The following is a 25,489-nucleotide window of genomic DNA, read 5'->3' as shown; positions in this document are numbered from 1 at the left end:
TCTTTCACACAGGATACAATGGCAGGCCTGCAGATACACTTTTTGCATGGGCTCCCAATGGGTGGCAAAATACATGCTGCAGCCCATGGGGATCCTCTGGTATCCCAATGACCTGGGTAGCTGAGTACCATATACTAGGGACTTACATGGGGGCACCAGTATGCAAAATGTGGGGTGTAAATGGTTCAAGTAACCAAGTTTGAAGGGAGAGAGCATAATCACTGGGGTCCGGGTTAGCAGGATCCCAGTGAACTCAGTCAAACACACTGACAAACAGGCAAAAAGTGGGGGTAACCAGGCTAAAAAGAGGTTACTTTCCTACACTAGCTTATTCCGCGTTTTGGTCTGGCTCAGATGCCCAGCTAGGGGGATTTCATGGGCTAAGGTGAGGAGGAATTCCCTGAACTGCTGAGGCACTACCACTCTCCTAGTAGCACCAGATTTGGGATCTCTGGCCTGAGTGTACAAGAGTCCCTCCTCCCAATAGACCCTGTGGGAGCCACTGGCATCTCCCGTTTCCTATGCAGCAGCTTACTGTCGCAGGCCTTCAAGAGTAGGAGAGTCCTTTTGTCCTTGGCACAGCCAGTCCCTGAAGCATCTCCCGGGCCCAAGAGGTCAACCGGGTAAGGTTCAAGATCCATGCACTCACTTCCCCCTTAGGTCAGTAAGACTTCTTCCTGAGAAGAGGAGTCTTGGAGCTTTTTGCTGTTCAGAAGCTGGTCTCCCAGTCTTCTTGCCTTTCCTCTTGGGAGGTTGGGCCATTATTCCAGGCTCCAACACTTCTTTTTCACCCTGTGCTCTGCACTGAGCTCCGGTTTTCACACACCACCTCAGGGATTCCCAGCATGGCTGCATGGGTCCGTGCTGAGGACTCCAGGTCATTTCCTAGCCGAAATTCAACTGGGAATGCAGAAGAGACCTCTACATGTTTCAGGCCAGTAACCCCTCCCCAGTTTAAGGATACCATAGCAATGGTATGGACCTTAGTTACATTGTCAGCATTAGTAACTGGATATGTTTGCCCAGCCAAGTACTGTCCTGGGGAAACTAGTTTTTCTGTTACCAGGTTGACACTGGCCCCTGTGTGCCTCAGGGCTTCTACTCTAGTTCCATTAATCAAGGGATGCTGTCTGTATTTGTTCATGTTAGGGGGCCGGACAGCAAGAGTGGCAACATCTACTCCACCCTGAGAGACTAGAATAGCTTCAGTGTGAACCCTGATTTGCTCTGGGCACAATGTCGATCCCACCTGGATACTGGCTATTCCAGTGCTAGCTGGTACAGTACTAGGGATATTGTTTTTGGGACAAGCCAAGTCTCCAGTTTGGTGTCTCTTCTGTTTACAGTTGAAACAGCAAGCCTTTTTGGGATAAATATTTTTTACCTTTCTACCCCTGAGTGGATGGTGAAGAGGTTCAGGGCCTTCCCTCCTGAGCATATTTTTGGGGGCCTTTAAAAGACTCTTTACTTTTATCCTTCGGTGTCTCAACACCCTTCCCTTGTGGAGGCTTAATAACCCTTTTCTTTTGGCCACCCCCAGTGGAAGTCTTGGTCACCTTAGTTTTGACCAAGTGGTCTGCCTTCTTTCCCAATTCTTGGGGAGAAATTGGGCCTAGATCTACCAGATATTGAAGCAACTTTTCATTTAAGCAGTTATTTTCATAAACAAAATATAGAGCCCATCATATTCATGCACTTCACTTCCAGTTAACCAACCATCTAGTGTTTTCACTGAGTAGTCTATGAAATCAACCCAGGACTGGCCCAAGGTTTTGTGAGCCCCCGTGAACCTAATTCAATACTCCTCAGTGGTGAGTCCAAAGCCCCCAATCAGGGTAGCCTTCATGAGGTCGTAGGACTCAGCATTTGCCCCAGTGAATGTTAGGAGTCTATCCCTACACTTACCAGTGAACAGCTCCCCAAGTAGAGTTCCCCAGTGAGGTTATTTTCACTTTTCTCATTCCACAGGCCCTCTCAAAGGTTGTGAACCATTTGGTGATATCATCACCATCGTCATACTCGGGGACAATCCCTTTGGGGATTTCAGGGTCACAAGATTGCTCTCTGCCCCTGGTTATCAAGTTGCTGTCGCCATTAATGGGTGCTAATCCCATCTCTGCTCTCTCTTTCTATAGCTAGCATCTATCCTCCAAAGCTATTCTTTTGGCCAACCTTGCTAAAAAGGCTGCCCCCTTCACTGAGGCTGTCCTCAGTGGACCCAGTAGAACCTGACCCACCTGTGTGAGGTCTAGGTGCCATGAGTACTATACTTGGGGACAGGAGTACAGAGGTCCTGTCCTCCCTAGTTAGGCTGGGGGGAGGCTCATTCTCCTGATCTGCTACAATACCGGGTTGAACTCGAGGCCGAAATCGCCTGGGGACTCTCACTAGTCAGGTGGGTTATCTGGACTCAGGCCGTGGGTGTCAGTGCAGAGTTGGCACGACTTGCGGATCCAAAGGGTTCTGGAGCCCTGGTTGGAGGTTTCTTTGTGGACAGGGCCAAGGTCCTCAGGAGTTCTTGATCTTTAGGGAAGGCAGGCAGTCCTCTGTGGGTTTGAGTTATCTTCTCGCAGCAGGAGTCTTAAAGTTGCAAACAGGCTGGTAGGGCTGGGGCCAAGTCAGTTGTCGTCTGGAGTCTTCACTGCTGGTGCGGCTCCTCAGTCCTTCTTCTTTAGGTCACCAGGAATCTTAAGGACAAGGCTCAGGGGTGCCCCGAAATACTAAATTTAAGAGCATTACCGGGGTCAGAGGGCAGTAGCCAATGGGTACTGATCCTGAGGGTGGTTACACCCTTCCTGTGTTCGCTCCCTTTGGGGAGGGGGACTCATAACTAACCCTATTGGCTATCACCCTCCAAAACAAGATGGGGGTTCACTTCAGCTCTGGGCACCCTAGGGGTGGTCCCAGCTTGGCACCCAAGGGGTGGTCCCAGCTTGGCACCCAAGGGGTGGTCCCAGCTGCTAGATGGGTGACTTACTTATGCCAAAGGCAGTGGTTTGTGGATATGGCACCCAGGAAGGGATGCCATGTCGACTTTATCTTTTTCTACCCACCAACACCCGTGTATGTTGGTTGTGACCGGGTTTATTCACCCCCCACCAAAGGTTTGCACCAGAACCGCTGTGTTGCAAGAACTAAAGGTTGGCATCGGGAGCCCTTTGACCCCTGCAAATAGGACAAGATGGGACCCTGAGATTCGTGGCAAGAGTCGCCCCCACTCACCTGTGGACAAGGGACCCGACTGGATTTCACTTTCACTTGGATGCTCTTCGGCAGGCGTTAAAAGTGCTGTAATAAATGGTGCAAGGAAATCTCATAGATTTCCTTGCAACATTTTTCTGCCTCCCCTAACAGGGGAACCCCCCCTTTGCATACATTATGCCTGTCACAGGCATAATGTAGCACAAAGGGTTACAGAGTGGAGAAAAGCATGCATTGCGCCACTCTGTAAACACGACGCGGGGATTTCTGCCTCATTGGGCCACATTAATCTAAAATGAGGTTAATGTGGCGCAAGGTGGCACTTGGGCATTATAAATATGCCCCATAGACCCTTATCCTGTTGGATTTTGTCACCCACCCCGGGTCAGAGTTGCTGAACTCTTACACTCAGGTTTTGGGGAATATACATGGTAACCTGTAAACTGTTTTCACATTATCAGCGTTAGTATAATGGGAGGGGGCAAGTGCTCTGCCAAAAGGGACAGTATCCTATGTCTTAATTTTTCCAGTGGTTCAATCTTGCCATCAACAACCAGAAATGATTTTGTTACCTTTCCTCCAACTCTTTTCATGAACCTCAATGCCTATCTGACCCATCTATCAACCATGTGCCTTCACTTTTGAGTCCCATGCTATTGTTGTGACTTCCAATTCTGTAACTTTTTCCTGTCCTTTCTCATATAGTAGAGTGGTGAAGAGTTGTGTGAGCTACAGCGTAGGGACGTACAGTGGAACATGTAGAGTGGAGTGTCATAAATTGGAGTTGTGTACAGAGGAACAAAGTAGATTGGAGTGGCATAGTACTGGAGTGGCGTAGAGTGGAGTGGTGTGAAGTGGAGTGGCGTAGGGTGGAGTGGCGTACATTGGAGCAGCATACAATGGAGTGGCATACAGTGGAGTGGAGTAGAGTGGAACTGCGTGAAGTGTAGTAGCGTACAGTCGAGTGACGTAGATTGGAGTCACATGTAGTGGAATAGCATAGAGTGGAGTGATGTAGAATGGAGGTTCATACAGTGAAACAGCGTAGAGTGGTGTACATTGGGGTGGAGTGGTGTAGAGTGTAACGGTGTACATTGTAGTGTAATGAAGTGGTGTATAGTGGAGATGAGTCGAGTGGTGTAGAGTGGGGTGGCATACAGTGGAGTGTGGTACTTTAAACAGATGCTGTGTGAAACTGCGTGAACAGATGCAATGTAGCAGGGATATAGATTACAGGGTGTAAATGGTAATGTTTGGTAATAGGTGTAAATAGTTCATGCAGTCTTAAAGTTAGATGGGAAAAATACTATGGTGGTCATTACAACCCTGGCGGACGGTGTTAAAGCTGCGGTAATAACGCAAACAGGCCGGCGGACAAAAAAGGGAATTACGACCCTGGCGGAAACCGCCAACTAAGACAGCCACTTTAACACACCGCCCGCCAAAGCGGTACAGACAAACAGCGCAGCGGTTACCGCCAACAGACAGGCGGAAGACAATGTACCGCCCACACTATCACAACACACCAATCAGCCACCTTTTCCGGGGCGGATTCACCGTGGATAAAAACACGGCGGAAACAGCTTGTGCTATGGGAAAACGCTCACCTTAACACATCCCACGAGGACACCATGGAGCCGGAACTACAAATACTCCCTGCCGTTGTATTCCTGCTCATCTACGACCAACTGCGACGTAGGCGCAGAACATACCGGTGAGTACAGCACCTACGACACAGGGGAGGGGGGGAGGCAAAAGTTACGGGGACACCCACCAAACACCCCCACCCCCACCCTTGCATAGTACAACATACACACCAAAGCATTCACAAAAATCACAGTAACAAACCACAATCCCCCCGGAAGAATGCAAAGACAAAGCGAATAGCGGTCAAACTTTGTATTGTGCCAATATAGTACTCATTAAAAAATATACTGATATATATATCACGAAATCTGTCAAAAATAAATGTACAATACAAGAAGTAGTGCAGATATGTACACAACAATGTCCGTGCACCAACAGTCCAAAAATGCATGGGCGACGCTCACAATAGATACCTGACCAAAATCGGAGAGAACACTGCCGGGGCATCAGATAGAAACAATACAGGCACCTCAGGGGGAAGGGAAGGGGGGGCACCTCAGCCAGATGAATGCAAAGCCAGATCCACGACGGGGCTCCATGCCCATTGATGTATCCTGGGGAGTGCAAAGCCACAGTCTCTCAAGTCTCTACAGTGGGTGGCTGGCCCACTGTTACATCCTGGGGAGTGCAAAGCCACAGTCTCTCAAGTCTAACAAGTGGGTGGGTTGCCCACTGTTACATCCTGGGGAGTGCAAAGCCACAGTCTCTCAAGTCACTTCAGTGGGTGGGTTGCCCACTGTGCCATCCTGGGGAGTGGAAAGCCACAGTCTCTCAAGTCTCTACAGTGGGTTGCTTGCCCACTGTTACATCCTGGGGAGTGCAAAGCCACAGTCTCTCAACTCTCTACAGTGGGTGGGTTGCCCACTGTGCCATCCTGGGGAGTGCAAAGACACATCTTCGCAAGTAGATGCAGTTCTCTACTGGTACTGGGTGGGACTGGTGCCCAGACTGGATGAGTCTCCCCGTGGAAGTACATGTCCTGTCACAGTCCCAGCTGCACATGGGAGAACGATGCCTGATGTGCCGGACTATTCATACCCACACGGTCTTTGCCCTGTTCAGCGGTGCTTTGCCATGACAGTCTTTGCCCTGTTCAGCGGTCTTCACCATGGCGGTCTTGGCCTTGTTCTTCGGTCTTCACCATGGCAGTCTTGGCCTTGTTCAGCGGTGCTTTGCCATGGCAGTCTTTGCCCTGTTCAGCGGTCTTCACCATGGCGGTCTTTGCCTTGTTCAGCGGTCTTCACCATGGCGGTCTTGGACTTGTTCAGAGGTGCTTTGCCATGGCTGGCTATGGACTGTTCAGCGGGGCTTTGCCATGGCAGTCTTTGCCCTGTTCAGCGGTCTTCACCATGGCGGTCTTTGCCCTGTTCAGCGGTCTTCACCATGGCAGTCTTGGCCTTGTTCAGCGGTGCTTTGCCATGGCGGTCTTTGCCCTGTTCAGCGGTCTTCACCATGGCGGTCTTTGCCCTGTTCAGCGGTCTTCACCATGGCAGTCTTGGCCTTGTTCAGCGGTGCTTTGCCACAGCGGTCTTTGCCCTGTTCAGCGGTCTTCACCATGGCAGTCTTTGCCCTGTTCAGTGGTCTTCACCATGGCGGTCTTGGCCTTGTTCAGCGGTGCTTTGCCATGGCTGGCTAAGGACTGTTCAGCGGTGCTTCGCCATGGCAGTCTTTGCCCTGTTCAGCGGTCTTCACCATGGCGGTCTTTGCCCTGTTCAGCGGTCTTCACCATGGCGGTCTTTGCCCTGTTCAGCGGTCTTCACCATGGCAGTCTTGGCCTTCTTCAGCGGTGGTTTGCCATGGCAGTCTTTGCCCTGTTCAGCGGTCTTCACCATGGCAGTCTTTGCCCTGTTCAGCGGTGCTTTGCCATGGCGGTCTTTGCCCTGTTCAGCGGTCTTCACCATGGCGGTCTTTGCCCTGTTCAGCGGTCTTCACCATGGCAGTCTTGGCCTTGTTCAGTGGTGCTTTGCCATGGCGGTTTTTGCCCTGTTCAGCGGTCTTCACCATGGCGGTCTTTGCCCTGTTCAGCGGTCTTCACCATGGCGATCTTGGCCTTGTTCAGCGGTGCTTTGCCATGGCTGGCTATGGACTGTTCAGCGGTGCTTTGCCATGGCAGTCTTTGCCCTCTTCAGCGGTCTTCACCATGGCGGTCTTTGCCCTGTTCAGCGGTCTTCACCATGGCAGTCTTGGCCTTGTTCAGCGGTGCTTTGCCATGGCGGTCTTTGCCCTGTTCAGCGGTCTTCACCATGGCAGTCTTTGCCCTGTTCAGCGGTCTTCACCATGGCGGTCTTGGCCTTGTTCAGTGGTGCTTTGCCATGGCAGTCTTGGCCTTGTTCAGCAGTGCTTTGCCATGCCGGTCTTTGCCCTGTTCAGCGGTCTTCACCATGGCGGTCTTTGCCCTGTTCAGCGGTCTTCACCATGGCAGTCTTGGCCTTGTTCAGCGGTGCTTTGCCATGGCGGTCTTTGCCCTGTTCAGCGGTCTTCACTATGGCGGTCTTTGCCCTGTTCATCGGTCTTCACCATGGCGGTCTTGGCCTTGTTCAGCAGTGCTTTGCCATGGCTGGCTATGGACTGCTCAGCGGTGCTTTGCCATGGCAGTCTTTGCCCTGTTCAGCGGTCTTCACCATGGCGGTCTTTGCCCTGTTCAGCGGTCTTCACCATGGCGGTCTTTGCCCTATTCAGCGGTGCTTTGCCATGGCGGTTCTGGTACGGATATTGGTGTGTGGCATTACGATCTCCACAATGGACATTGGTGTGTGGCATGACGATCTCCACACTGGACATTGGTGTGTGGCATGATGAACTCCACACTGGACGTTGGTGTGTGGCTTGACGTTCCATCATTGCCCAGCAGGGCTGTGGGATTCTGGACCCTCATGAGCTGTGACTCCGGCAGTGGTCTCCTGACCAGTAACGATACTTGGGCCCTCCTGGGCTATGACTCTGGCGGTGGTCTCCTGACCCGTTACGATACTTGAGCCCTCCTGGGCTGTGACTCCGGCAGTGGCGGTGGTCTCCTGACCAGTAACGATACTTGGGCCCTCCTGGGCTATGACTCTGGCGGTGGTCTCCTGACCAGTTACGATACTTGGGCCCTCCTGGGCTGTGACTCCGGCGGTGGCGGTGGTCTCCTGACCAGTAACGATACTTGGGCCCTCCTGGGCTATGACTCTGGCGGTGGTCTCTGGACCAGTGACGATACTTGGGCCCTTCTGGGCTATGACTCTGGCGGTGGTCTCTGGACCAGTAACGATACTTGGGCCCTCCGGGGCTATGACTCTGGTGGTGGTCTCTGGACCAGTGACGATACTTGGGCCCTCCTGGGCTATGACTCTGGCGGTGGCGGGGGTCTCTGGACCAGTGACGATACTTGAGCCCTCCTGGGCTATGACTCTGGCGGTGGTCTCCTGACCAGTTACGATACTTGAGCCCTCCTGGGCTGTGACTCCGGCGGTGGCGGTGGTCTCCTGACCAGTAACGATACTTGGGCCCTCCTGGGCTATGACTCTGGCGGTGGTCTCCTGACCAGTTACGATACTTGGGCCCTCCTAGGCTGTGACTCCGGCGGTGGCGGTGGTCTCCTGACCAGTAACGATACTTGGGCCCTCCTGGGCTATGACTCTGGCGGTGGTCTCTGGACCAGTGACGATACTTGGGCCCTCCTGGGCTATGACTCTGGCAGTGGTCTCTGGACCAGTGACGATACTTGGGCCCTCCTGGGCTATGACTCTGGCGGTGGTCTCTGGACCAGTAACGATACTTGGGCCCTCCTGGACTATGACTCTGGCGGTGGTCTCTGGACCAGTGACGATACTTGGGCCCTCCTGAGCTATGACTATGGCGGTGGTCTCCTGACCAGTGATGATACTTGGGCCCTCCTGGGCTGTGACTCTGGCGGTGGTCTCTGGACCAGTGACGATACTTGGGCCCTCCTGGGCTGTGACTCTGGCGGTGGTCTCCTGACCAGTAACGACGGTGCTGGCGATTGTGTCTGGACCGCCGGAAATGATGGCGCACTTCTCCGCCGTGACACTCACAACAGGTTGGGGAGACTTCCTCGGGACCTTCCCCACCTTCTTTTGAGTTACAGATGACTCACCAATCGCCTTGGACACCATTTCACTGTTTGTCCCACCAGGAGTCTTGACAAGGTCACGTCCTCCACTCTCCAATTTCGGAGCCTTTACAGGGGGTGGGCTGACAGTGCCTTGGCTCCGGGTCCTACTGCCTGCCCTGGTGGACGGGGCACTCCAAAAACCTGGTACACGCACCACTGGTACTGGAGGCTTTTTGGCTGAGGCGCTACAACGGGACTGATGAATTGGAGGGGGGGGGCAAAAAGGTCAATTTGACATAGGGACAGTTTCTGACGTACACGGGGATGGGTAGCTGGAGGGGCTCTGGGAGTGGAGGAAGAGGAGGTGGTTGTAGGAGGTGTCACTTTAGCTGTTTTGGGTGCAGGTGCAGGTACTGGAGGCTGTCGTGAGGTGGATGGATGTTGGGTGAGTGATTGCCGGCGTTTGTGTACTTTGGGAGGGGGCATCACAGACACACTGGGAGAGGACACAGGGGACGTGTATATGGCAGTGGAGGTGGTGAGTGCAGGTGAGCGGCTTGTGGTGCTGGGTGTCCTGGTGCGAGTCCTAGTGCCTGTAGATGTGGTGCATGCAGGTGTGTGTGTAGACGAGAATGGGAGGGAGGAGGGAGAAAAGGAGGAGGGGGACACAGTGGATGTTGCTGTGTCTGTATGGGTCTGATGCTTGTGTGAGTGCCTGTGGTGTGTGTGGTGCCTATGTTTGCTTGAGCTACTTGTGTGTGTTGACTTGTGTGCATACTGGTCTGTAGGTGTGCTTGGGATGGGCTGGGGTACAGGGGATTGGGTCTGGGTGGAGGAAGTTGGAGGGGGGAGGCTGTACACAGGGACAATGGCTGCTATCAGTGCTGAGGCCAGAGATTGCAGGGTTCGCTGAAGGACAGCCTGACCAGAATCAATGCCTTCCAGGAATGCATTACCGTGTTTCAACTCTCGTTCTACACCCTGGATGGCATTCACAATGGTAGACTGCCCAACAGTGAGTGACCTGAGGAGGTCAATGGCCTCCTCACTGAGGGCAGCAGGGGTGACTGGGGCAGGGCCTGAGGTGCCTGGGGCGAAGGTGATGCCCACCCTCCTGGGTGAGCGGGCACGGGACGAACGCTGAGGGGCTGCTGGGAGGGCGGTGCTGGTAGGGGAGGTGGCGGCTGTACCTGTAGAAGTGGGGTGCACAGATGGTGCCGCCACCACAGGGGAGCTCACATCGGCGGACGAGTCCATGTCGCTGTTTGGTGATCTTGTGGCTGACGTGAAGCTCCCCTCGCCCTCCGTCCCACTGGTGAATTCAGAGTCTGTGGTGTGGCCCTCCATGGCCATGTGGGATGCAGCTCCCTCATGCTCCGGTGCCACTGTACCTCCGCCTGTTGATGCTGATGTACAGAAGGACAGGGAGAGCAGAAAAAGGGTGGAGACAGAAGAAAGAGAGTTTTAGTGCATGGCATACCGCTGCTGTTGGCGGACAAGACAAATGCAGCAGCCCCCTGCATTACGCCGTGCTCCTGCCCTCTGCACATGCAATTTCTGGGATATGGCCTACATGGCAATGGTAGAAATCTGCCCACATGGATGGCAAAGGGGCAACTATACATCAATTTGTCTTTTTTTTTAGCTGGGGTAGAGTGCCACATGGCCTACATAACGGAGGGGCCTTGCCTACCTAACTCGCCCTGGCCTAGCGACACCCACAGCCCACCTCCCCACCCAGACAGCTCCACTGCACGCAAAGTCCATAGGATGAGGTAGTACTCACCCCCTTGTGTCTGCTGTGATGTCCTTAAGCGCCCATCCAACTCCGGGTAGGCCACTGCCAGGATCCGGAACATCAGGGAGGTCATGGTGCGACCGGCACCCCTCCCACGTTGGGAGGCCATCCCTAGCTGAGCCTCTGCCGTCTTCTTGCTGCAGCAGCGAATGTCCTCCCATCTCTTCCGGCAGTGGGTGCCCCGTCTCTGGTGGGCCCCCAGGGTCCGGACTTCCTTGGCGATGGCACGCCAAATGTCCCTCTTCTGGTGGGCGCTGACCTACATGACATGCACAAGGAAAGAGGAACAGTCATTACCTACAGCACCGTCGTTGTAATTGGCCCCCTCCCAACTCTATCCCTGTGGCCCATTCATCCCCATGCATGACTGTTCTATGTACTCTGCCCCCTTCCCTCATCCACCCAGCCCTCTCCACCCAGGCCTAGCCCATACAACGTGCTCCCTGTGTACTAACCTGTTGGTCTGGAGGACCGTAGAGTAGCGTATACTGGGGGAGGACCCCATCCACAAGTTTCTCCAACTCCTGTGCAGTGAAGGCAGTGGCCCTTTCCACAGACGCAGCAGCCATCGTCGCGAGGTCACAGCAACACTAGCAGTGTAGGTCCTCTCCTGTCAAAGGTCAGGTATCTAGTGATTGAAGAGATAGAAAATGGTGGTGACGTCCGCGGCGGGCGCATCATCACCGCCAGCGCACCTGTTCATTGGCTCCTGGGACCCATAGGGTCCAATGTTAACCAATGCAGCATTGCGCTGCGCTCTACGACCGCCTACCGCGACGGTGTCCAACACCAGCGCAGTTACCCCACAATTCCATTGTCCCAGTTTAGAGGTCAGGCAGCCGCCATTTCTGGGGCACACATGGCTTCAATTACTACTGCGTCACACATACTGAGGCCTACACTCAAAACCTTTCCCGGATGGGTTAATTGTCTGGTGTAGTCTTGTGTGTGACTGTGGGTACATACCTGGAGGAATGCTGACAGTTTCTTCGCTGTTGTCCTTCTTAGGCACCGTCAGTTGGGACATATTGGAAGATGGCGGAATCCGCCGGTGTACCGACCGCTGGTGGACCTGTTGACAATGGAAGAGCGGCATGTCATCGTGCGTGACCTACCGGTTTGACCATGCCACAATCCAGGAACTATGTACCCAGTTGGAGCCAGACCTGATGTCACCAATCGCCCATCCGACTGGAATCTCCCCTGACGTGCAGGTGCTGTCAGTGCTCCATTTCCTTGCAAGTGGGTCTTTTCAGACAACAGTGGCCATGGCATCAGGGATGTCCCAGCCTATGTTTTCCAACGTGTTGTCCAGAGTGTTGTCTGCCCTGCTGAAACACGTAAGGAGAAACATCATTTTCCCTGAGGTGGCGGATTTGCCTACAGTGAAAGGTGACTTCTATGCCCTTGGACATATCCCCAACTTCATAGGTGCCATTGATGGGACCCATGTAGCTCTGGTCCCCCCCTGCAGGAATGAACAGGTGTACAGGAACAGGAAGAGTTATCATTCCATGAATGTCCAGATGGTCTGTTTGGCAGACCAGTACATCTCGCAGGTAAATGCAATGTTCCCTGGCTCAGTGCATGACACCTACATCCTGCGGAATAGCAGCATCCCTGATATGATTGGTGAACTCCAGAGGCACCGTGTATGGCTATTGGGGGACTCTGGTTACCCCAACCTGTCCTGGCTACTGACCCCAGTGAGGAATCCCAGGACCAGGGCAGAGGAACGGTACAATGAGGCCCATGGGCGGACGAGGAGGGTGATCGAGCGGACCTTCGGCCTCCTGAAGGCCGGGTTCAGGTGCCTCCATATGACAGGTGGGTCCCTATTCTACTCACCGAAGAAGGTGTGCGACATCATCATCGCCTGCTCCATGCTCCATAACTTGGCATTGCGACGCCAGGTGCCTTTTCTGCAGGATGATCCAGATGACGGTGTTGTTGCAGCGGTTGAGCCTGTGGAGCCTGTGGACAGTGATGAAGATGAAGCTGATAAAGATGAAAACGACAACAGGGAGTCAGTCATACAGCAATATTTTCAATGAGACACAGGTGAGTACAATTTCATGTTTCACATTATATTACATTTCACACGTCTACCTCTATCCTGTACCTACATTTCACTCCCTATTTGGTAACTGAGTTGTCCCCTTCCATTTCAGTTTCAGTAATGTGGTAACCTACGTGTCAACAGCTTGCACCCTTGAAAGGCTTGTGATGTGTGACATTGGTATGTTGACCTTCCAATGGGTAACCTTTTTTAACACTGTAATTGACAATACAAAGTTCACAATCATTGACTGACTCCAATATTATTGAGGTTTCAAGGGTGTTTATTGAAGTGCATAAAAATGTAGGGGGGTTGTGAAATGGGGAGAGGTCATGGTGGAAGAATGTCCATGGCAGAGTCCTGTCTATTAGTCTCACAGGTACATTGCACATCTGGCCATTGGAAGTGGAGCTGGGGCAGTTCCAATGTGGACAGGGTAACAAAGTGGGATAGTGGGGGGACAATCAGGGTGGTCTTATTTCCTGGCGGGGGTCTTGCCATCTTGCTCTGTCCTGTTCCTGGATCTCAGGGCCCGCTTTCGTGGTGGTTGTCCCTCTGCAGGGGGTGGGGTGCTGGTGTGGTGGTCCTGTGGCGGGGCGTCCTGTCCACTAGCGCCGGCAGAGGTGGTGGGCATTTCATCATCCTGGCTAGTGTCAGGGGCCCCTTGGAGTGCCACGGTGTCCCTCAAGGTCTTTTGAATGTCCGTCATCACCCCTACGATGGTGCCCACGGCGGAGGCGATGGTCCCGAGCTCCTCCCTGAACCCCAAATACTGCTCCTCCTGCAGACGTAGGGTCTCCTGCAACTTGTCCAGGACCGTTGCCATCGTCTCCTGGGAATGGTGGTATGCTCCCATGATGGAGGATAGGGCCTCGTTGAGAGTAGGTTCCCTTGGCCTGTCCTCCCTCTGTCGCACAGCAGCCCTCCCAGTTCCCCGGTGTTCCTGTGCCTCCGTCCCCTGGACCGTGTGCCCACTACCACTGCCCCCAGGTCCCTGTAGTTGTTGGGGTGGTGGGTTAACCTGGGTGCCCTGTAGTGGTGGACACACCGCTGATTGACCTGTCCTGGGTAGGGAGGTATGGGCCCGCTGGGTGGGTGCTGTGCTGGGGTTACCAGAGGGTGTAAGCTCGGTGTTGGGCTGTGGCTGGGCAAGGGGAACCAACTGTACTGAGGCCCACGATGGTCCGGGCTGGTCATCAAGATCCAGTAGGGCAGAGCTGCTGTCGTCACTGTGGGCCTCTTCTGGGGGTAGAGTGGTGTTGTCGGGACCCTCTGGTGTGGTGACGTTCCTTCGGGTTCCTGCGGGGGTATAAGTACATGATTATTGCATGTGTGTGTTTCATGGTGTGCAATGGTTGGGTGTGCGTGAACCCCAGTGCAGGCATTCCTGTGTGGGGGCTTGTGTGGTGATGGTTGGGGGGTGTTGTGGGTCTGTGCAGTGGGCATGCTTTAGTGATGGGTGTCCATGCTTAGTTGTGTCATGCAGGTCTTGGGGTTGGGATGGGTGGTTGGTGTTATGGGTAGATTAGTGAGGAGTTAGGGTGATAGGGGAGGGTGTGAGGGTGGGGGTGTGTGATAGCATGCAGGTAGGGTGGGGGATATGATAGTTGATATTTGACTTACCAGTGTCCGTTCCTCCAACGACTCCTGCGAGGCCCTCAGGATGCAAGATGGACAAGACTTGCTCCTCCCATGTTGTTAGTTGTGGGGGAGGAGGTGGGGGTCCGCCGCCAGTCAGCTGTACCGCGATGTGGTGCCTGGATACCGTGGAACGCACCTTCCCCCGTAGGTCGTTCCACCTCTTCCTGATGTCCTCTCTATTTCTTGGATGCTGTCCCACAGCGTTGACCCTGTCGACTATTCTTTGCCATAGCTCCATCTTTCTGGCTATGGATGTGTATTGTACCTGTGAGCCAAATAGCTGTGGCTCTACCCTCTTGATTTCCTCGACCATGACCCTGAGCTCCTCCTCGGAGAAGCGGGGGTGTCTTTGGCGTGACATGGGGTGGTGTGTGTGATGTGTGGGGTGGTGTATGTGTTGATGAGTGTGGTGAGTGTAGTGGTATGTGGTGTTTTGTGCGTGGATGTTGTGTGGGTGATGGTGTAGTGTGCCTCTGTGTGATGGTGTTATCTATTCTGTGCTGTCTCTCTCTGGCCTTCGTCTCTAATTTGTGGTCGTAGGGGTTTGTGGGTGATGTGGGTGTGTGTTTTATATTGTGTTGGGTGTGTGGGAGTGGTGTGTGTATGTGTATCAGGTGTGTGTATTTGTAATTGTCCAATGTGGCGGTGTTTTGGAGCTGTGTGTGTGTTTTGAGCGCGGAGATGTGTACCGCCAATGGAATACCGCGGTTGAAAGACCGCCGTGTGGATTCGTGGGTCGTAATAGCATGGGCGTGTTTCTGTTGGAGGTGGAGGATTTGTTTCCGCATATTTATCGCTGACCTTTGGTGTGGCGGACTTGTGTGGGTGTCTGAATTTCGGCAGAATCCGTGATGTGTGTCATAATAGCTGTGGCGGTCTCCCGCCGCCGCCGCAGTGTATTGGCGGTCTTCTACACGGCGGTAAGCGGCTTTTACCGCCAATGTTGTAATGACCCCCTATGTTTTGTATGTACCACTGTAACTTGTGGAATACTGCGGTACATGCCAACGACAAGGCAGTATATAATTGGCTAATCGCTGTCTTTACAAAACATAAAAGGCAGACATGTTGTTTTCAGCACACTTTGGCTGTGTTCTAGATTAGGGACGTTGATATAGGCAAGTAGTATGTCTTATTATTGTACCCTACCTTATTAAAGTGGTAGTTCGTAGTGAAATGTTTATTTTTGTATATATTTTTAAAACAGTTTACAGACAACCTCTTTAGTACCTACAAAGTACCTCAGTAGTTACTGGGAAAAAACAATGTACAGCAGAAATTAAAAATACACTGTAGTACACTATATTAGTAAACTATAGAGCTGTACAGCTTATTTATAATTTTTGTAAACAATTTTTAAACATTTTGTTAGTAGCACTGTAATCTGTAGGTATTACCGCAGTACTCTGTAGACTTGTTTGAAAAGATTTACAGGTGTAAAAAAATGAGAATACACTATAGTACAGTATAATTGTGAAATATAGTGTAGTGCAGCGTATATTTAATTTTTTAACATATATATTTAGATGACATTTTTTTAAGTACCACAGTACTTCCTGAAGGTACTGTGGTACTCTATAATTTTTTTTCAAAATATATAGAAAACTTTATTTAATTTAATAAAATGGTATTAGGTGAGAAAAAAATATAAAACCCAATTCTTACCTATATCTAAGGCCCCAATCCCAAACACAGCCAAAGTGAACTTAAAACTACATTGCTGCCTTTAATCTTTGTAAAGGCAGTCACTAGCTAATCACAAAATCAAAATGTCTTGTCATCCCTGTGTTTCGCAGTATTTTAGCAAAATACAGTACAATTTACACAGCCACAGATATCACTAAGTTTAAATTGCATATAACTTCAAAAAACACTTACCCTGCTCACTTGTAGTACCAAATAGGATCATCTGCACTCCATGATCTATAATCGTGGCAAATTTCATAGTCATTTGGCCCCAACACGTGAATACAAAGTTATTAACAGTCAGAAATCAGAAGAATTCCTATCTCTGGGAATCCTAACTATAGCTACACAGTCGCAACTGAATTCACTGATCCATTATAGGCCTCAGGGAGCCCATCCCCTCGGGTTGAATTGTCCAAAAAAAAGAGAGGGGTGTCTAGTCCCCCTCACTAAACCATCAAAGGCCCCTGGGGACTCCATACCCCATGCTGCAATCTTTAATTAAGGGGAGAGGGCCACATGGCCATTTTACGCCCTTGGGATCCCATCCCAAGGGCTTAAAATGTGTAATAAAGGGCAGAGGGGCCGCATGAGACTTTAATTGCCCCCGTCCACCTGGGCCAGCTCATTTACTGTGTCCTGGGGAACCCAGCCCTGGGACACAGTGGTTTCACTGCAGGCACTAGCGTGGGCAGGGAAACATATGTCTGCTTCCATCTAGCAGGCGCTTTTTTAAAAATATCCAGCGTAGGGGGTTACTCCATCACAAACATGACAGATATCCCCTCCTCCATATAGTGATCCTATTATAGCCTATGGACATCGTAATACAGTGGATGGGATAGCTGTCACTTTTGTAACAGAGTAACCGGTCCGCCAAACTCTAAATCAGGCCCTAAGTCTGCTCCCAATTGGCACCCAGCTGGAATCAGAACACATATGGCTCCCACCAAAAGGGAGCGGCATAAATAGCTACTCCGTCAGCACTAGAGCAATGCGTGCTCCCGTCACTATGTGGTGAGTCAGCTGTGGCAGCAGGGGCCCTCCCAATGTCGTGCTTGGTGGATTCCCTTGGTGGGCACCCTCATATAAACAATGGAGGCCAAATTAGACTTTGGGAGAAGGCCGCTTGGTCCCTCTCCCATTTCTATCATATGTGGCCACATAAGATGGGCCCCTGGAGCCTAATAAGGCTCAGAGAAGGGAGCCACGGAGCGACCATTCTCTTTTTCAAAAATACACAGCAAAAGGGGATCGCAGGGCCTAAAAGGTTGCTGGGGGGCATGCAGACCCTCCCATTTTGTATTGTATTTGGCATCCCTATCCCCTTAGATTTGGGGATTTTGAGTGGGTGCCCTGGGCCCAAGAAGAAGGTTTGGATTAGGAGGCCATGCAGTACCTTCCCCTTTTTAAAGTATTTGGCCCGAGGGTAAGGTCCCCAGGGCCTAGTAAGCCTTGGTGTGTAATAGTGCGGGAGCTTGTGCCTTTTCTTTTATTAATTTTGCCATGGATTCACAGATCTTCTCTGAATTTGTGGCAAAATATATAAAACGTTTTTGCCCCCTTGTGGTATCCCTTTGGAGCCCGACCACCAGGCCTGGGGGGTAAGGTTATCCCTACTCTGCTCCCTTTCTTTTCTTTTTTAAGCATTTTTTTCTGGGATTCGAAACTGAGTCCCGAATACTAAGATGGCTGCTGCCACAAACCTATTGATGTGATGGCAGCCAATCAGATCTCAGCATGAGATCTGTCATGTTCGTAGAGCCTTGGTAGCCTAATATATACAGAGTTTTTTTAACATTAATTGCTCAAAAAGTACTGGACGGATTTGCACCAAATCACTAAAACACTTGTTCTGGACCAAGATGTACCTTTGTGCCAAATTTGGTTTAACTCCATTGAACGGTTTGGGCTACAGTTGTGTCTAAAGTTTCTATGGAAAAATGAAAGGAGAAAATATCTTTGGGACCCCACTTTTTCTCAGCTTCTACTTGAAAGATCACCCCAAAAGCTAGAGTCCTTAAACCCAAATTAAACAATAGGGTGCTCTCATTAGGCTAGGGGGCTATTGTTTCCCTTGGGCCTCCTCACTAAGGATTGCTCTGATTGGCTGGGCACAACATGAGAAAACATGTTGTAGACAGCCATTATAAAACACAAGGACTTAGGGCCTGATTTAGATCCTGGCGAAGGGAATACTCCATCACAAATGTATCCCATCCTCTGTATTACGATCCCATTTCAGCCTATGGGGGATCGTAATTCGGCGGACGGGATAGCCGTCATGTTTGTGCTGGAGGATTCCCTCTGCCAGGATCTAAATCAGGCCCTTGGTCCCCAAACCTAAATTTGATAAAGGCAAAAGTTATAAGAGGGGAGGGTAAGCATACCTTGCCCCCTAGCCCTTGTAGAAGGTCCCAGAGAGACCCCTCCATGAGCAAAAATGAAAAACAGGGTTGTTCTCTTATGCTATAATCCTGCAGAACTCCCCCTGGATCTCCTGCAGGATTGTGGAATGAAATAAAAATGAAACAACAGCGTTTTTTGTAATTTTAGAATTTAGACTGTTGGGGTAGCCCAGGGCCCAGGGGTCATTTTCCTAAAATATTTGAGGAAAGGGGTGCGAGTGGGGCCCACTCCCTGAGACATTTTCAGCCCCATTGACTCCATCCGCCAGGGCCCGCGCAATTTAAAAGGAGGGGAGCGACATGTCACCCCCTTCCCAGAGCCTTATTAAGGCCCCCTGGAACGCCATCGCTCTGTGCCGATTTCAAATTAAAGTGGTGGGCTAGTGTGCTGCCTCACTCCCCTAACCTGTAAAGGCCCCCTTGCCCCAACCCCTGGGGCTGACAGAAAATTATAGGGGAGGGGACATGTGACCCTACCCCCTGGGGCTGGCTCCACTTTGGTGTCATAGGTGGCTCACCCCCTGATACTATTTCCCTGCCCACAGGAGCAGGGACAGTCAAGGCATGTCTGCTCCAACTTGGCAGTAGCTTTAAAAATGCTCCCACCAGCTAGGAGCAGACATGTGTTTACCTGCCCGTATTCTTGTGGGCAGGGAAACGCGGATTGGTCTGGCTTGTGGGAGTAGTGAAAAACATCTGCTCCTGGAGGGCAGAAGCAAAGGTGGCTCCCGATGCACCCAGGATGGATACATGCAGGGAGCCGGCCAGGCCGTGGGGCCCCTCCTGCGGCACCAAACAGTGTGTACTGTGGGTGCCCTGGGTGGCCACAGGGGCACCCATCTATGGCCCAGGAGATGGCCTGCATGCCCCCTCCCCTTATACAAAAGGGTGGGGATGGGGCCCAGGGATCCTAGGGGTGGCATGCAACCCCCTTCCATTAAAAAACAGAAAGGCCCTGGGGGGATGCAGACCCTGGGGCCATAAATGCTAGAGGCACATTCCCCCATAATAAAATAAAAAAAAGGAACCGGGAATGGGGTCCCCGGGGTTATAAATGCTCAGCGTTGATGGCTGTGCACCCCTTCTCCAGCAGTTTTTAAAAAGGGTGTTTCGGTGGGCATCGGGTCACCAAAATGAATAAAGACACTATAACTTACATCCTTGATGTGCACGGCTAAATATCCTGCACATTACATCACTCATGACATGTTTTGTTACATCACTGATAACATCACTGCAACATTTGAAATGACATAATTGATGACAATACTGTGCATGCCGGGGGCACGAGTTATTGTTACCTCAGGGCACAAATTAAAATTACAAGAAATAACTATAACTAGTGAATTTCTTTGTAGCAAGGTAACCATGAAACAACAACATAGATTTCTGTTTGAAGACTAATCGGTTATAGATAACAGCTATCCATGATTGAGTGATTTGCTCTAAATAAGTGATCGTGCTACACTAGTAGGAAAGCCTATCATGTACTGAAAGTGTTGCTACTACCTGGTCTGCATATCTGCTGTCTGGACCATCCGGAATGAGCAGGCCATTGCTGTCCTTCAGGAACCCATCATGTGACCAGTATGCCAAGTCAAAATTGAAGGTTTTACCATGCCCAGGATTCTTAGGGTCAAAAATGGTGGTGCAGTTGGAATTCATAGATATGACACACCTGCTGCTTGCTTCTTTCTCCCTCTGTATAAAAAAGACCACAGCACCCAGTTAGCAGTTTATTCAATATATTACTCACTAAAGTTAACACTAAAACCGACCAAGCCTTTCCGTTTGATCTACTTACTTTAGGTAAATTAGTATTTACCGCCACAGGTTTTGCTAATTCTGGTACTATAAATAACAGTTTTTACTTGTAGCCAAATTAACGCTACCCAATTTATTGACTACAAAGGCATGAAAGTTTGAGTCGGACAGGCCTGGAATGAATCACATATCCATTAGGTAACCCACACAAAGATCTTTGCAGTGATGAATGCATTAACCCAGTAACTTATCTTATTATCACATTTTATGTACTGTGTATGTGTCAAGAGACAAAGTTCCAATGGCCCAGTTGTTTCATCCAGTAGAATGCCCCTTTCCAGTTTGTGGATTGTCAAATGGGGTATGGCCCAATTTGCTCTAACACTAAATCTTGAAACAATGGAGAATTGAAAACCCACATAATATTCAGATGAAGGAGTCCAAACTTGTGATTTATGATGGTTTGCAATATAAAGTTAACAGGTTGAGTCGAGATGGTGAGTCCAAAGTTGTTTATTGATGTCCATTCACACAGAAGATCATACAAGTTTGATCAAAGAACCAAAGCCCAAGCAGAGGGTCATAAAAGTTTGGGTAAAGAACCAAATCCGACACGTGTTTCGCCCCTTATGGTAAGTCTATCTGGGGCTTTTTCAAGGCTGTAAAATATATGTAATGATAGGGTCAGTATTGAGGAGGCTATTGTAGAGAAAACGGGTTTAATTCTTGCAAGTTCTTTGGTGTAATACAGATAGAGAAAGTACCTTGAGATGGCCAGTAAATTTGGTGCTTTTATTAAAGAGAAAATATATTCTGAAGGCACCACGTGTGGGAGTAAATATAGAAAAGATCCATAGAGAGTGCTTGTGACTGACTTGCCAACTACTGTTATAAGTGAGTCTTGCACGGCAAAGTGTACACTCAATTGGTGGTTCCCGTCACTGAATATAAGTGAAGCATGCACAAATAGATGTGCAATCAAATAATAGGACATATGCTGGCAGAGTGACGATAGTAACACTAATTTGTTATAGATGCATTATCACAGGCTAATAGGTTATTGTTATAGCACCAATAGGTGTCAGAGAAAAAAAGATAACTCATTCCTAGCAAAGTCATCAGAGTGGGTCCATTTTTTGAAAGACGTAATAACCGTTCAATATTTTCAGTCTGTATAAAGGTTATTGTATATAATATAATGTTAGGAATGGTCCTCGTCATTGTTACAGGGAAATACATTATACAAGGGAAGAAAACATTATCATAAAATTATCTATTCATAACTAAGGTATTATGGATCTTCCAGTAAAGCGTAAATAACAGGCGGAGCTACTGTGCAAATAATTCAATTTTCACATTTGTATGGGATTTCATAATTTGCATCAATGGGTATTTATATCCAATCTCATGCCCCAATAGAGGATACTCTCTAATAGTAAGTACTTACCATCGGATCCATAATGCGCATACAACATCATTAAGTGCAGTGAGTATGCTGTAATAGGTCAGGACCTATTCACATTTCATATTCAGATAGTGTGTTTATCAAGGCATATCAGAAAAGTCGATCAGCAGCTGAGCAGTGAGTATTCTATTCTACTTGTGTGACAAGAGAGAAGGCATATGAGTTTCTAGCCTATTAAGCGGGTCGCTTACAAGTTTAGAATCAATAAATGCAATGAATATGCTGTAATAGATCGGCACCTGTCACACTTCATATCGAGATAGTATGTGTATCAAGGCATTTCAGAGAAAAGAGGTTGGCAGCTGAGCAGTGAATATTCTATTCTAACTGTGTGACAAGAGAGGATACTTGCAAGTTTCTAGCCCGTAAGTTGGGTCGCTCACCAATTTAGGAGTACAGCAGTATAATTTGCAGAACATATATCGGGCTAAATCCCGCGATGCATTCCGACGTACTAGTCCAACGCCATTTTTTATGTGATCCTGGTCAAGTGTCCTTCCTCATTTGTCATGTCCCCAAGGAATGACTGTATTTACAGAAGCGTTATGGCAGCGGCCATATTGGAAAGGCCGATTATATGTAAGGGTCTAGGAGATCAAGTCTAAATTAGGATATAGACTTACCCCACATGTCTTGGGCCTGTGAGAGAGTGCAGCAATTTTGGAGGGCGGTGATTTGCGAGCTGGAGTCCATGGTTGGCGAACAGCTAGACTGCGAACCGATAATGGCACTCTTAGGATGGGACAGGCATTTAGCAGTAAAATTTTGCAAATTGATAGCGATTGGGCTTTTGTTGGCCAAACGGCAAGTAGCCACGTGATGGGACCGTGAACCTATTCCGACAGTGGAGGAATGGCACAGGGACATGGTGTATTGTAACACGCAAACAGACAACTATAGTGAGCTGCTCCCCCCCACCAATCGGCCTGCGAAACACTGGGATATTTATAAGCAATATCTTATTGGAAAAGAAACGGGAGAACCTGAGGCGGGAGACCCTGCATGATCTGTTGAGAATAGACAGTGAATTATATGAACGATGACGGGACCTATAAATACAGTATATGGATAGATGCGGTTGGATTGGGAGGAATGTTCAAAGTTACTGATCCCACACCTGACACTGTTTGGTAACATGTATTAAATGTGGCTGCACTTGTAAAATTATATGTGAACTGCATAAAAGTATAAATAAAGTTTAAAAAAAAAAAGTGTGGGAGCTTCCGCCCATGGTGTTTGGACGGCAGCAGCAGCTTGCTGTGGGGCTGGGTAATTCCCCCACACCGAGAGTACTGAGTAAACAGGTGTCCCATAAAGCCACCAGAGCAGGGGTGCTCTGGCCCCGATGCTGCGCTTGTGGGTCTTGCCACTCGACACAGAGCCTGAGGCAGCGAAGGTAGTGCCCCTTCTCCAGAGGATGGCGAGGAATGTTTATGCCATGTCATTGCTGGGCCTTCAGAAGCTAATTGAAGTTTCTTGCCTGCTAGCTGGCGCAATATCAACTCTAGCCACTGGGTGGCGCTGCCTTTCTTGAGTATATGGCCTCCAAAGGGGCCATCGACACGTGCTTCCACGCTAGTCTACCCCAGAGTCACAAGGGCTGGAGGCAGGTGGGAACACAGTGGCTGCAGCTCGGAGGAGGTCTGCCATGCTAGGATGAAATGGTTCCTCTTCCAAAGGGGTGCCTTGCACCAGTAAGCAGACGCAGTCTGGAGCGCTGCAACGAGTGGGTCCCAGCAGGTGGTACAGAATACCTCCTTGTCATCAGTGTAGTAGTGCTCAAACCTTCGTGATAACGGCCAGGCACCGGAAAACTCAAGGAGGTAGGCACACACTGAGGTACTGTTGTGGAGTGGCAATGATCGGTCCATGGTTTGTTTTTTATCCCCTTTGGCTGAGCCATCGCACACAAGAACACCCTTCACCTAACAACTAACACTGAGGAACACCCCCCCATCATGGAGCACCTCCAATTCCAGATCCACGCCACACCGAAATCAACTTAAGCAGCACCCTGATCTACAGGCCTCCCGGCCCCTGCCCAGCTTTCAGGGACTCGTCGTCGATATCCTTGCTACCAACGCACTTGCATCCACAAACTACCTTCTCCTCAGCAATCTCAACAACCACAATATCGCCACAATTGAGTCAAGCAACTGGTCACCTGACCACAGCACATTGCTGGACACACACTCAACCCCATTTTTTCCTCAAGCAACAACATCACCATCAATTTTACCTCCACGCTACTCTGGACCGACCACCACTGCATTCACTTCTCCATCATCACACCTACAGTCAAACTCAGCACCTCCCGCTCCCTTCACAAAAAATGGAACCAGACCACAGAGGAACTGCTCACCAACATCCCGAGAAAGTCTCCACCCCCAACACCACAGACGCAAACATCTCAGCAAGGAACTTCCACCAATGGCTTTCCGAATGCGCCAACACAGTAGCTCTACTCTGAACAACCTCAGGCAAACACAACACCAAGAAGGTCAGCTGGTTTTCCTCCACACTTCAGGACTCCAAGCGCACCTGCAGAAGGCTAAAGAAAAAGATGGAGAAACAGCAGCTCCTCAGAGGACCTTGCGGCCTTCAAATCCGCCATCAAATCCCACCATCACGTCATCAGATCCTCCAGGAAAGCTGCCCTGCAGGACCGTATCAACGCCACCACACACAACACCAAAAAACTTTTCACCGTTGTCAAAGAATTCGCAAAACCCCAATTTGAAGCTGTGAACATTCCTCCATCTGAGGACCTCTGCGACAGATTAGCTGCCTTCTTCCATCGTAAAATCAGGGACATCTATGATACCTTCGGACCCCAAGACTCTCCAAACCTACCAACAACCCTCCAGCCCAGATCTGCCAAACCTTCACAATTGTATTTTGTAAGCCTGCGCTGCTTTTGCATCAAAAAGCGGCACAAATACGGCGTTAAAAAAGTATAAATATGGGCCTTTGTATGTTGCATTTGTTGTTTCAGCTTTGGCTTTTTCTAAAATTTCTCTGCAGATTTCAGCAATATTGAAAAGGTGGAACTTGTATTCAGGAACCAGGCTGATAAATAGAGGGACTTTGGCTGAGAAGGAAGAACTTGCCTTTCGTTGTTCGTTATCTGGCCGAGTACTGGTTGAGCGGAAGATGCTGCTGTTCCAGTAGGCGAAGAAGCTCTGTGTACCAATACTGTCTGGGTCTTGATAAGCTATGAAGGTAATGTGATATTGCTCTCTCATTAGTTCAACAATTTCAACAATTAGTTCTCATTTTGTTCAACAATCTTAGTGCCATAGGAAGCGGAGGGAACACGTAAGTGCAGATCCTGTCCAAGCTATCTGAAAGGCATTTCCCATTACCCCTCCTGAGGACACTTGCTGCCAACAAACCAACCTTTGCAGTTGAGATGCATCACAAACAAGTTTAGCTTTAAAAATAGATATTATCTGTTGTTAGTTCAATTTCCTTTTGTGACACTCTTTTGTTGCTCTGCTGAGAGTATTTGCCCACTGATTGCGGATTTCTGATACATGCTCCACTTTCAGTGTAATCTGGTGAAGAGCAATCCATTTCCAGATTTCTTTTTGCTTCCATCAAGAGCACACTTTGTTTCTCCATGCTTCTTCAATAGCACGTTGTTATTGTGTTGTCTGCGCAGATAAATACAGATGAACGTTTAATCCTAGGAAGAAAGGATTGGTGCCTATGGACAATGTTCTTAGTTTTCGAAGATTGATATGTAGATGAATTTCCTTTGGCG

The 25,489-nt window shown here is 49.8% G+C and overlaps 1 protein-coding gene across 1 annotated transcript in view; it reads right to left on the bottom strand.

Moving 5' to 3' along the window:
* LOC138297073 (kinesin-like protein KIF28) overlaps window positions 1–25,489 on the bottom strand; it is a 783,037-nt gene that overhangs the window by 679,122 nt on the left and 78,426 nt on the right. Inside the window, exon 2 of the mRNA XM_069236578.1 lies at window positions 20,004–20,195. Within this exon, the coding sequence (XP_069092679.1) occupies window positions 20,004–20,159 (156 nt within the window). The 5' untranslated portion in view covers window positions 20,160–20,195. The remainder of the gene's footprint in view (window positions 1–20,003; window positions 20,196–25,489) is intronic.

The sequence above is a fragment of the Pleurodeles waltl genome, chromosome 5 (assembly GCF_031143425.1).
Source record: "Pleurodeles waltl isolate 20211129_DDA chromosome 5, aPleWal1.hap1.20221129, whole genome shotgun sequence".
Lineage (NCBI taxonomy): Eukaryota > Metazoa > Chordata > Amphibia > Caudata > Salamandridae > Pleurodeles > Pleurodeles waltl.
Note: the sequence above shows the minus strand (reverse complement) of the source record. Positions and strands in the feature narration are given on the sequence as shown.